The sequence below is a fragment of the Nylanderia fulva genome, unplaced genomic scaffold, assembly GCF_048542155.1.
Source record: "Nylanderia fulva isolate GAGA-0341 unplaced genomic scaffold, ASM4854215v1 Scaffold1, whole genome shotgun sequence".
NCBI lineage: Eukaryota > Metazoa > Arthropoda > Insecta > Hymenoptera > Formicidae > Nylanderia > Nylanderia fulva.
In genome coordinates, this window is record NW_028189192.1 from 3,700,991 (window position 1) to 3,713,784 (window position 12,794).

Genomic DNA, 12,794 nt, shown 5'->3' on the forward strand with positions numbered 1-12,794 from the left:
TATAAACATTTTATAAAGTAGAAAAAAAAGTATTTTTTATATGTCAGTGCAGCGCATTTGGAATGTGCCAAATGCAAACATGATATAAGTATTATCTTAATAATAATTGTCATGAACTGAAAGTTTTGTTTATGACGCGATTTTTCCTAATCTTTCAAACTTTTTAAAGTTTTCTTGTATCTCTCTGTGGAATTATTTTGCGAGATTAGTTTCTCTCGTATAACGTTTCTTCTCATTTGCGCGCTGTTATTTTTATAGTTTATATGGATTACGAGATGATGTTCTCAAAGAGAACATATTTGTTCGCTTAAACGAGTTGTGGTCCGAATTTAACGAGATAATTCGATCCACCTTTATGATACCTCGACGAGATGAACAGTATTTACGAAAAGTTCGTTACAGAAAATTGGGTTTTCTCTTCGTTCGAGAAGAATGTTCGGTAAAATATTAAATGTTTCTCATTTGCGAACCAGCTTCGCAAAGTTCATTCAGATTAGTTGCTTCATACTCACTTACGAGTATGTATATACATATTTGGCAAAATTATTTGATTTTGCAAAAACTTATTAGATATAATAATGTGTCAGTGGGAAATATATTTCTCTTTTAAAAAAATGTGAAGTGGCAAATCAAGCGAAAAATTCCAAATTGTTTTAAAAATCTAGAATAAAAATTTAATTTTTGCAACTTTTTTATTACTTTTATTGTCGCTCCTCCTATTTAAGCCAATTTGATTTTGAAATTACTGCAAATATTGTTTTTCCGAAATATTAGATGTGTTATATTAAAATAAACATATTTTATTATAAATTGAGAAAATTAATTTATTTTAATATATAATCTATTATGATTTTCCAATTCACAATTATTCTCCTTAAGAAAACTGAATAGTGCTGTAAGGATAATCATTATCATAGCTTATTCTTTTGTCCCAACATGTAAACCGTTGATTAAAATCATGCATATTATGATGAATCGATTTTTTGATATTATAAGCTAATCTAAATCTGTCCATTTTCGACTCGATTCCTAATTTTTCGATTTCTTTTATGGTCTTATGATCACATATGAATATTTCGATAAAATGCGATATCGAAAAAAATGATTAATTAAAGTAGTTTAAAGAAATTGCAAGCAATGTCTCACCCATCCCCTTGTTCTGGAGCATCTCGAGGAGCTTCTTAATACTCTCATCGCGAGCCTGCAGCGTTTGCTTTTGTGTTTCTATTCTTAATTCCAATTCCTGCAACAGAGAAAAATCAATAATTAATTGTAAGAAAATTATAATAATTAAAATAATTATTTTCTCACAATTTGCCGTTGTTTTATTAATATTTACATTAATTTAAAACAATTTTTGTTATTAAAAATTGTTATATTTTTATATACATATATTGTAATTTTTCGTTGATTATATATTGCATGAAAATTTTTACGTCCATCAGTTTATTTTGCTGTTATATAACTCATAATACATTCAACAACGAAACCACATGTGACCTCAATGCTTTTACAAAAAAATGTTTGATAAATAATCCATTATTTTAAATTCACAAAATACATATGGACGAGCCAAGCATAAAAGTCACCATGGAATTTAACCAGTTGTGAAATGTCGTAATTAGAGTTTCATTAAAAATAATAGGCAACTCGGTTACACTGAAAATGTTAGTAGACTGTATTAAGACTAAAATTATCTTAGCATGTGCGGACGGTACCTCTGGGAACTAGAATTAAATTGGATTATAAAACGAAATTCGACCACATACGTATGTGCGCGCACACGTAAGGAAAATGTCAATAATATTTTTCAGGTTTTTTATTTTAGTATGGAGAATGACCCAAAAATCTATAAAAAAAATAATTTAAAAACAGATTCTTTGATAAATGTGAGAATTCGATTATTCTTGAAAGATTTCTCTTTAAAATCTTTCGATTGTTCTTGCAGAGAAGCTTTGCAAAAATAATATATATTATCATATATCTTTCAAAGATATACCAAATACAAATTGTGACAGGTCGAGTAAAATAAGACAATTTACTATTGTTATCGTTAGCTCTCTAGAAAAAGATAAACATTTCGAACCGTAATAGGAATTTGTTTTACGGGGAAGGATGAAAAGTGCTATTTTGATAAAATTTCGTGTCCATGCACTTTGTACGGGGTTATTTCTGTAAAAGCCGATAATTCTCTGTAACTTTCTAATACGTCCGATTAGCGCGTACATACACATGGAGACAGAAAAAATCTTAACGCAGAAATTTACATACATAACGAAGCAGGTATATTCGTTTTCCATATATGTTCCGACATATTCACGTGTTAAAACATTTGACTTCCCGTATATATGTCAACAGCAAATAGTGCTACCCGCTTGGCGCCCGCGTAACAAATTTAGCGCGTCTCTTTGACAGCAGGGAAGTAATTAGTCTGGAATTAGACGCTCGTTGCTGGCCTTCTGCCGGTCTTTTCCCGCTGTGCGAGAGGAACATTCACGTATGTACGATATTATCTAAGAGCTTGGACGATAGTACGCGCTGTGAAAATACGAAAATTCTACGGCCGAGACATCAAGCGCAGAACCTGATAAAAATAATTCAATTAAATTTCTCTAACGAAAACCTTTAGAAATCTTTGTAGAATTGTAGACACGTCTCATTGTCTTAAATAATTGTTTAAATAGTATTCCAGAAAAATGAATATTATCTACTGTCAGTTTGTTTAATCTTTAATCTCGCGAGATTATTATTATTATTAACAATATTATTAATAGAGAATTACATATAGTCGTGGTAATTAAATACGCGCGCAAACTCATGGAAAATTAATTGGATTGGAAAAAATATTAGATATTTTTTCTTTGTAATTTTTACAAATAATTATAAATATTATATTATTAAAGAATTATTATGTTTTAAATAATTTAGATGTAGTTCATAAATCGAAGTTAGAAAGCGGCGAAATAAAAACGTGCATACATTGCATTATCGTAAAAAAGAGGAATATTTCAAATATTTTCATTTCTAAAGACTTTATAATAACGATAGACTCGGTTGTTGGTTTTGATAATGATGAGAATTTACGGAAAGATGAGAAATCGAGTGCATAAACTGGCGGATGGCCAAAGGCGACCAGTTGCTTCCCGTACGTTGTATATTTGACCTGTCTGCGACACATTTTGGTCGAAACATGCTTGTGGACAAATATATATCATTCCGTTTCTTACTAAAATAAACCAGGAATTAAATAAAAATGGGCTAACTAAGAGTGGCTAATTAAATCTGACATAGTAATTGGTACGCGAGTAAGTATTCTTTGTAAATATTTCTTTAATATTTTTCATATTTAGAGTCTTTCTTAATTCATTATCAAACTAAACTACTTCCTGGAAGAATGCCAGTCAATTCAATCTACTTTTAAATTATCACATTAAACACACAAACGCATTTACTATAAATTTTCATCTCGCAATAAAATTAAAATATTTTACTTGATGCCAACTGATTTAATGTTGTAATATATTATATTAAGACAAAAAATTATGCTAAATAACTCATATTGATTTTAATATCTTTTTATTTCTTGTTAAATTTTCCTAAAAAAAAATTAATATTGTTTATATCTTCTTTAACGATTTTTAAAATATTGAAAATGTTTAATAAAATGTTTTCTTTAATAAATATAAAATGTGACGCTCTAATTAAATGCCCATGCATGCTGCGATTCGACGTATATTTAACGTAGTGTTCGATATTGCTGCTGTCATCAGCGATGACTTAATGAAATTATCACGTCGAGATAATATTTGCATCGTTGCCAAGATTTTCAGAAGCATCTGATTTGTGATCGGATAATTTTGTTCGGTCAGACAATCGGTCGTTTACCTCGCACACGATCTAAAAATCCTTCGTCTATTTCGGTTTGCACAAGCCCGGATGGTGTACGAGACGTCAATAAACCACGGGCATATCTCTAGACGGATTATTTCGCGAAGGATTCCATTTCACGCGTGTTTATTAAGAGATGGGCTTTAAATAAATCAATCATATACTCTCTCTTAAATCAGTGTATTGTCATTGACATGCAGTGGTTTCAGTTATAAGTTATAGCACTGCAAACAGTGAAAGAGTCTTACTGAGAAAAATCAGTTAGTGGTAATGGGGTTGATTTCCCAAGGTAATTACTGCTATTTGGAATCTTACTGTCATCTTAATGAATCATAAAACGGAGAAGTAAAGTGTGAGTGTTTTTATTGAAGGCTAATGAAATACTCACTAATCTTCAGTGAAATCTTATTACTGCTTTAATAAAATTATAGTGATATTTTCATTAATTTAATTTAATAGAATATTATTGTATCCAACAATAAAATTTTAATATTTATCGTTAATAAAAAATCATATCAAGAGAAAAAATCGGTCAAAACATGAGAATTAATATTGCCCTGTTACAATTATTCTTCTGACAAACAACAGTGCACGATCAACGATTTAAAGAAAATGAGATGAATAATCCATTGTTGTATATAAAAAATGCATTAAAATTTGTAAAATAAATAAAATAAAGTATGTAATAAAAACGTTGGAAATATTCACGAAAAAGATATCAGTTAAATCCAAAGAATCTCTCTTGTATGAATACATATTTTTCTGAATACGGATGCTGAGGTATATATGACAGATGTCTGCAGCGATATCAGAAGATCGAAGAAAAACGCAAAAATATATATCTGGTAGCTGCACAAAAATATTCGCAAACGCCGAGAAAATTTTCGGAGCAGTCGACGAGAAAGGAAAAACAAGAAGAAAAAAAGGGAAAGATTCGAGAGACAATCCGCGAAGTTGTAAAATTTGCGCACTGACCTGGGAGTCTCCACTCGTTTTACTCCCATTTTGCGGACTTGTGTCTATTATTTTGAGGGAATCCCTCTTTCTCATGCAAAACATTGGCGATGGCGCGTGCTATTCTATTTTGAGCCCGTGACTGTATTATTTTGAACGCGGAAAACCGACCTACGATCACGTCGCGGCGGTTAAAATTAATCCCGCAAACGCGCGGCCGGAAATTAGTTTTTCCTCGGAAAAATTCGACCAGAGAAGCAGAAAATATAGGATTATAGCTTCGTCATTTTACAAAGATAATTTTACGTCGCAGTAAAAAAAATCAGTTAAAAATTCAGTTTATGACTCAGAGAAAAGTAATCCCGTAATAATCTAAAGGTTAATGTTCGCGACTTACCTTTATCGAGTCACGAAGTATGGCGATTTCGCGAGTTAGATGCTCGTTCTCATTGTACAAAACTTCCATTTGCTGCTGTATCTCAACATTTGGCCCGCGCATTCTCATTCTAAGCTCCTCTTCCAGTTGACGAACCATTATGCTTTGTTTCTGTAACAGAAAGTAATTAACTTATAAGTACGATTTGTATTACTTTACTGCATATTATAAAAAGAAATTAAATATCAAACATTTTATCGCATTTTTTATACCTTTATTTCTTGAATTCTGAAATTTTATTGAGATTGAATATATATTAATAAAAATAAAAAAGAATTGACAGAAGTATCAATAGAGATATTAATAATACAAATATTAAAGAATAATTATTATATATCATATGTAACAACAAAATGTTACAATTGTTATTTTCAGATTTAAAACCACTCCACTCCAATATCAAAGAGACTATAAATAAAATGTTAAAAATTTCAAAATGTCGAAAAGCCATAAAGTATTTTTAGAGTAGTTTGGCTATGCGCTGTTTGCACGATGCATTCGAAATATTAGCAAAAGCAAAAGTTTCCTTGTGCACGCGTCGTTACGTCGACAATCGCGTTACACGGCGGAAACATCGCTATCGCATGAATCTTTTACTCTCGTATAAATGTGTGGCAGACTCTCGAGCCGGTATTGTTCCACCAAGACTCTCTGGTCTCGGCTCGTTAGACATCGTTAATGACGCCGGCGACAGAAGCGCGTGGGTGGACAAAAGTCGCGTCGCGAAAAAAAATGATTTCCGACTGTGCTTCTGGTGTAGTGCGATTAACAAACGTCTGTGTTGCACACTGACATGTCTCACAGATTAAATGCTTTACGCATGCAACGCACGTCTTCTAATCACACTGATTTAACGACGAGTGTTTTAATTTTACTTTCATTCAGAAAGGCCTTGTGTTCCTGGCGAAAAAGTAATTTATTGTATTTTTCATTTTCATATATTATAAAAAGAATGTGTATGTGTGTGTGTAAAAATATGCACGGATGCTTCTTTATGCGTTTTATTATAAAACATTTCTTTAGTGATTACACAGATTATCTTCGAAACATGAGAACAGTAGAAAAAGTTTAGTTGATGAGTGACAATATATTTTTAAATAATAAAAAATTTAATTAACGTTCCAGCATTTATAAAGATCTTCAATTATGTTTTTTTTTCTTTTTGTTTTGTGGAATATGTTTAAATCAGGGAAAAATTAATTAATTTTCGGATCTAGAATTTCTAAAGATTCTCAATTGTGTCCTTTTCGTTTTGTGACAGTATATTGAAATATACACATAGTGAAAAATATAAATTAAAGTGCAGTAAATTTTAATTATACATTACATTCTATCGCAATGTATAGCGTATGACGGGTTTACAAAAAAAGAAAATACAACGATATAAAAATCATTTTTTGGTATAAAGAAAGACAATTGCTTTGTTACGAAAAGTGTTTATAAAAGTTTCATTTGTCAAATAATTGTAGGGAAAAATCGTGCGCTATAATAAACATCTGCGAACGAATATTCCTACGAAAGCCAATATGTTCAATATTACCGATTGACCTGATTTGGCGTGCGTGGCATCAGTGCTATGCGACGTTATGGAGGATGAGATGCGGAGGCAGGGAATTGCATTCTAGCATGCGCGACGTCATTTCCCCCTTAATCATCCATGGTCTCTATATGGCCTGTTTGCCCTGTGGCGAATTCTTGTTTTATAAATCTTTAAATAGTAGACGCAAAAGTATGTCACGTGTTATAGTTGTTTTAACATTTTATTTTGAGATTCATTAACGTAATTTCTTTTATTAGTAGAAATTTGATTTTATTTCTGTATTGCATTTAATTATTTTCGACATCATAAGTTGATAATTGCAAATTAAATTGTTTATATGTATATATTTTTAAACGGTTAAAATTTTATTTATTAAAATCCTTTTTTGTTATTTAAAAATACTGGTCGACTACAACTTCAATAAAATTCTTATCAGAGCGATTAAATACTAAAAATTTTGCAGAAATGTTTTGGACATGTCACATATATTTTTTAGTAGAATTTACAAGATATTTATATGACATGAAATATCGTGAGTAAAATGCGATCAAAGAATTGGCAATATTGTCGAGTGCGTGTATAGGTTCGATACATATTCACGGGTGTAAAAATCGAACAAAGTCAGTTAAGCGCTCGTAACTTCGTCAAGAACAAGTGTCGTTTAAAATTTAGCACGTCGTTTAGTGAAGATATAAATAAAATTTACAACCAAGGTGCTTAAGAATTTTTCCATCAATTTTGTTAGCAGACGAATAAGAAAAGAGAGAGAGAGATTACTATTGCAAGATATTCAAGAAATGTGCGGCAATAAATATTAGAGATACGCGACAATAACTGTTCAATCGGAGACTGCTATAAATATTATGTAAATATTTGATCAAGATATGACGCGCGCAGGCATAGAAGACTGAACATATCGAGGAAGGGAAAAGGAAAATGAGAGTTTGAAGTTTAACCGAAGCCCCTCTTAAGACGAGATCCTATTAACGATCGAGTCAACCCTGTCCCCTGCAACACGTATTTCCGACATGAAATCATTGGTCTATCTTGTACCTGATAGATACTGATAACCACTACAATTCAACTACAATTGCAATATCAATCAGGAAACTTGCGAACATTAATTGAGAGAAACGATAACATCTTATATAACTTGGAATTTTCGTTGTAGGTGTATATATAAGTTTAACTAAAAAAGAAGATTATAATCATTTTTTATATGTATAATAAATGACTTAATTTTTATGCTATTAATAATAATAATAATAATAATAACAATAATAAATTTTAATTTAAACAATTGATTTGACAAAAATTTCTTAATCTGTAAAAATTGAATGTTAAAAAATGTTTAAAAGATCCTACAAAAATGTATTATTGATTAGTTTTGAAAAATATATAAAGTGATGTTAGAGAACAAGAATTTCCGAAATTTCTATTATATGATTGAGCGTATTTTTTACAAGTTCAACTAGTTGAGTAAAACGATACGATTATCGTTGACTTAAGCAAATCTGAAAATAGCATTAGTAGATTTTATCAGGGGCTGAAACCACAACTAGTAGGCAGTAATTTCTGACGAACAATGCTTTGGTCAAAGAAACGCGATTTTCATGATTTGATTTTAATCAGCAACGCTAACAGAGAATTACTCGATGTTCGATATCGATTTTTCAAGCATTTAAGAGGTAAATGCAGATTCATACAGTTAATTACAGTATTTACTCACACTGTACAAATCGAGAAATCTGAAAATAAGCAAGTACATGCATGGTCATTTTATCGTAAAAGTCGCTAAATGTTTGCGGTTCCTTTGTTATTATTTTTCAATTACACAACTTCTAATATTGTTTTATTTCATATTGTATATATATGAACACTTTAAATTAAAAATTTAAAATATATAATTCTAGCAAGGCCAAAATAAGTAGTTGAAAAATATCGAACTATTTATATTTTTCATGAAAATATTCATTTTAATCCTTGTATTCAAGGTTCGTAAAAATAATATAATGTTTTTTTACAAATAAAGACTAAGAATTTTGGACTTATTACAATCTTGAAAAGTAAAATTTTATAATAAAGCTTTGCAAAACAATTATGTGTATGTGTGTGTATTTGTTATAAATAATAAAGTTCAATGTGAGCAATTAATATATTAGTATGTGATTATAAAGTACTCTCTCTCTCTTTATCAAAGTACTTATGTAAGTCTCCGTAATGCGCGAAATATTTAATCTTTTAAATCCTCTTCAGACAAAGTTTGGTAACTGACTATGTAAATGGCATTATGCGTGTTTATTTAGCGTCAAGTTCTCATTCTCTAGTGGTCGGCAACCTCGAACCGATTCATTATTATATGTATGTTTACGTTTCTATAGTTTTTAATCATGTTTCATTTGTGATAATAAAAAATATTTTACTCGGCGAACGTTTTTAAAAAGGTCTTGATATTATTATTTCGATTTTTCTATTAAAGAGCGAGCTAAACTTTATCTTTTATACATAATCAATGTTTTATAAAATGTAGATATATATATATATATATATATATATATATATATTAATATGTTATAATCAAGATTTTGCATATTTTTGCATCATCACATAATTTCGCGATTGCGTATTTATACAGCGAGTGATAGAAATCGCAAGAAAAAAAATCTGCCATCAATTTTCAAGTATACGATGGTGTAAAAGGTCCGGTTGTATAAGAACCATATAATTATGTAGTATATCGGTCTTGGTTCTCTTGGGGTCATTGTACTCCAGATCGATCTCGACCAAGAAACAGGGCGAGGGTGGAGGCACGCGATTTGTTTTTCTTGGAGAAATAAATAACGATCACTTATGTATCTTATATATTCTTCGAGACAATAATTAATATTCAGATTATTACCTAGCAATCTTCGTTCCTCTTTAGCGAAAAAAATAGACTACATACACGTACATATATACAGAATATATACATTGATTTATGCGTGTATAGAAGAAAAAACAGGCGCACACACACACACACACACACACATGCATATGAGAAACCCGGATCGATCTTGCTCGATAGAACGGAAACTCGAAGATGCTGCTATCCTGGGAAGCAATGTGTTAAATCCGGAGATAGTCGTAGTTCCGAAGGATGGGGAAATGATCCCTCAATTTCTGACAGTAGGAATATAACGAATAATCCGACGTTTAAAATGTTTGCATTAGGGTGAACAATCTTGATATTTTTATCGCTCGCGGAAAAATACTGCTTTTCCAACTGTCAGAGATGAGGTATAAATCGAAATGCTTTTTTTTTTGTACGGGAGCAACATAATACAATTTCCGCTGTATTTGTATGATGAAATACGAGTACAAGTTAAGATCTTTGCGAGAGCATTCAGCGAATCAAGGAGAAACAGATACACAAAGAACAATAAATGCTTATATTTATTCGCGAGAATATGGCTGGCTCGGATTCTCAACGAGATTTTCCGCGCGCTTTCGACGATGCAACCAGACGAATCGTTTGCAACTTGCGCAACTCCGGCATGGAAAGTCTTTCATCGAAGGGGGAGCTCAGCTCACCGTCTCGATCTTCTTCTCTCTTGCCTGAATGCTTTCCGGGCGAGCTTCTCAACGAGGTTGTTATCGATCGACCGTGCGGTCCTTTGTCGTTCGCGTATCCTGTAAAATCCGTCTTGGCGTAAATGTAGCAAAGCCGTGGATGTAATCGCGCGTCGCGATTAATAACGCAACGCGTTAAGTGCGTCCTTGTCGCTTGTTGTTTCGAATCGACCCTGACAGTTGAATCGTGGAATTAATTTCTAAATTTGTCAGATGCAAACGCGTAAAATGCGGCGAGAACTGTCGCGGAAATTCTGCGCTACTAATTTAAGTGTCAATGTAATATTTAAACGAGCAACACGACTCGCGTTTAATGTTAAATCGTAGAATTGCTTCAGTTGAATCGAATAAGATTATATGCAACAACAACAAAATTATTTTCATCAAAACAATATTTTCATTTCATAAAGCGATGGTCTTTCTTAATTAATGGAGAATTTTATTTTTATTACTGGGAATTCATGGAAGGGATCTGTTTACAGGCAGTCTCAGGAATTCCACTTATGACATATTACACTCATTTATTGGGAAAAAAATGGTATCGCTTCTCTCTTGCACATTCGAGGCTTGAAATGAAAAAATCACGTATTAAATTCCGAAAAAGCACGTCGCACGAGAGAATGGGGACGAGACGGCGGATGATGGCGGAGGCAGAAGCGTTATTGAGCGGTACCGACCCACCTTCTCCATCCCTCTCTTGAGCTTTCGTTCTCTCTCTCCTTCTCTTTCGTTATGTGTCAGGGGTGGTGTGCCCTTTATCGCTCTCTCTTTGTCTCGCCCACGTTTTCCGCCCACTCTTGGCTTCGAATATTACACCAGCGAAAAAGAAACCGAAATACCCAGAGCCTTTCAAGCCGATTTTCCCGACCGATCATATCCTATATGACCGCCCTCATCATCGCTCGTGTATCATCGACAGCTAAATGGAACGAAGCGTCCTAAACATGAGTAACGTTTGCACGAGACGACGGTTCGATCGCCCCGAGAGGATCGAACTTCCGCAAGCGTGCGAACTGTGTCAGCATCCTGCTCCGAAATCTCTCCCAAAATAGCATTTTTATGTTCGAAGAGAGGTGAATAATCTATTTTTTACTATTAAATTTATGATCCGTTTATATTTTTAACATGCACAAATTGTTCGCGGTTTTGAAAATATTTGAGAATTATATATTGTATATTCCAGATTTTTACATATTCTAAAATGAGGAATGCAAAAAGATCGATACTAGTTTTTCTTTTATTTAAACGATTATTAATTATTCGATTTATACAGCTTGAGTTTATAAATTAAATTTGAATTTATTGCCGAAACTCATTGTTCATATAATAAATATTATTAAAAAAGTTTTGCACGTCACACATGCACGAAAGCTTGGAAATAATTATCGTGAAACGATAAATTACACGAGCGCTGTAAAATTGCATACTGCATTGTGTTGGGAAAAATGACGCCACAAATCGATACTAATACTTTTAAGAAGCGAGTTACATTGAAATTTGGCTTCCGACTGGGACAAGTGGAGTAGCTCATAAAACTTCCAAATATTTTGCCAAGATCTCTTACTCTTTGTCGTTCTTTTGTTCCCTGCGATTTGACATCGTTTTCCTTTGGGAAAAGGTGAAAAGTCTAATACACAAATATATTTGCACGCTTTTAGTGTAAACATTTTAACTTATTTTTTGATATCATATATGCTACACTAATTTTGTAAATAATTTTCATATACATAAGTTTTATAATATAATAATTATTTATTGTTAAATTATTTTATTTTAAAATAATTATAAGTAATACAGGATTAATGAAAATCTAAAAAAATTTGAAATAAATTTATTTAAAAGAATAAAATAAAAAAAAAATAAGTGAATATATGTATAAATAAGAGTAACATTAAATTAAAGATTAAATAAATTTAAAAATAATTTTAAAAAATTGAATAAATAAATAAAAACATTATCAATGGGAAATCTTTAAAAACATTATATAAAAAATAAATAAAAATAATAAAATAGGAATGCTGGAAATGCAATTATTTGTAAATATTCTAGGTTTTGTGATAAAGAGTTTCGTTTTCTCAAGAGTAACTGATTAAAGATCTTGCAAAGTATAACACAGAATAAAATTCTTTTAACGAACTATCTCTGCAATACTTTGAAATAAATATTCCCAACAGGTATGCAATATACAGCAGATATCTGTTTGGTCAATTTTTGTTTATATTCTCTACGTATTTCATTCCTTTCTTCCGCAGAAGGTATAAATTATTATCTTTTGTAAAGGAACGCTTGGTATTCAAGCGATTACGTCATAGAGCTCAAAATAGTTTCGGTTAAATTTTACATCAAACAAAAGCTCGATTATTATCT

The 12,794-nt window shown here is 31.5% G+C and overlaps 1 protein-coding gene across 5 annotated transcripts in view; it reads right to left on the reverse strand.

The window, feature by feature from the left end:
- brp (ELKS/RAB6-interacting/CAST family member bruchpilot) overlaps window positions 1-12,794 on the reverse strand; it is a 74,901-nt gene that overhangs the window by 49,489 nt on the left and 12,618 nt on the right. For all 5 annotated transcript variants that reach the window (XM_085479898.1, XM_085479894.1, XM_085479890.1 and 2 more), the window contains exons 2-3: window positions 5,240-5,389; window positions 1,147-1,243 (exon numbers count right to left, since the gene is read on the reverse strand). In XM_085479898.1, coding sequence (XP_085336024.1) covers window positions 1,147-1,243; window positions 5,240-5,389 — 247 coding nt within the window. The remainder of the gene's footprint in view (window positions 1-1,146; window positions 1,244-5,239; window positions 5,390-12,794) is intronic.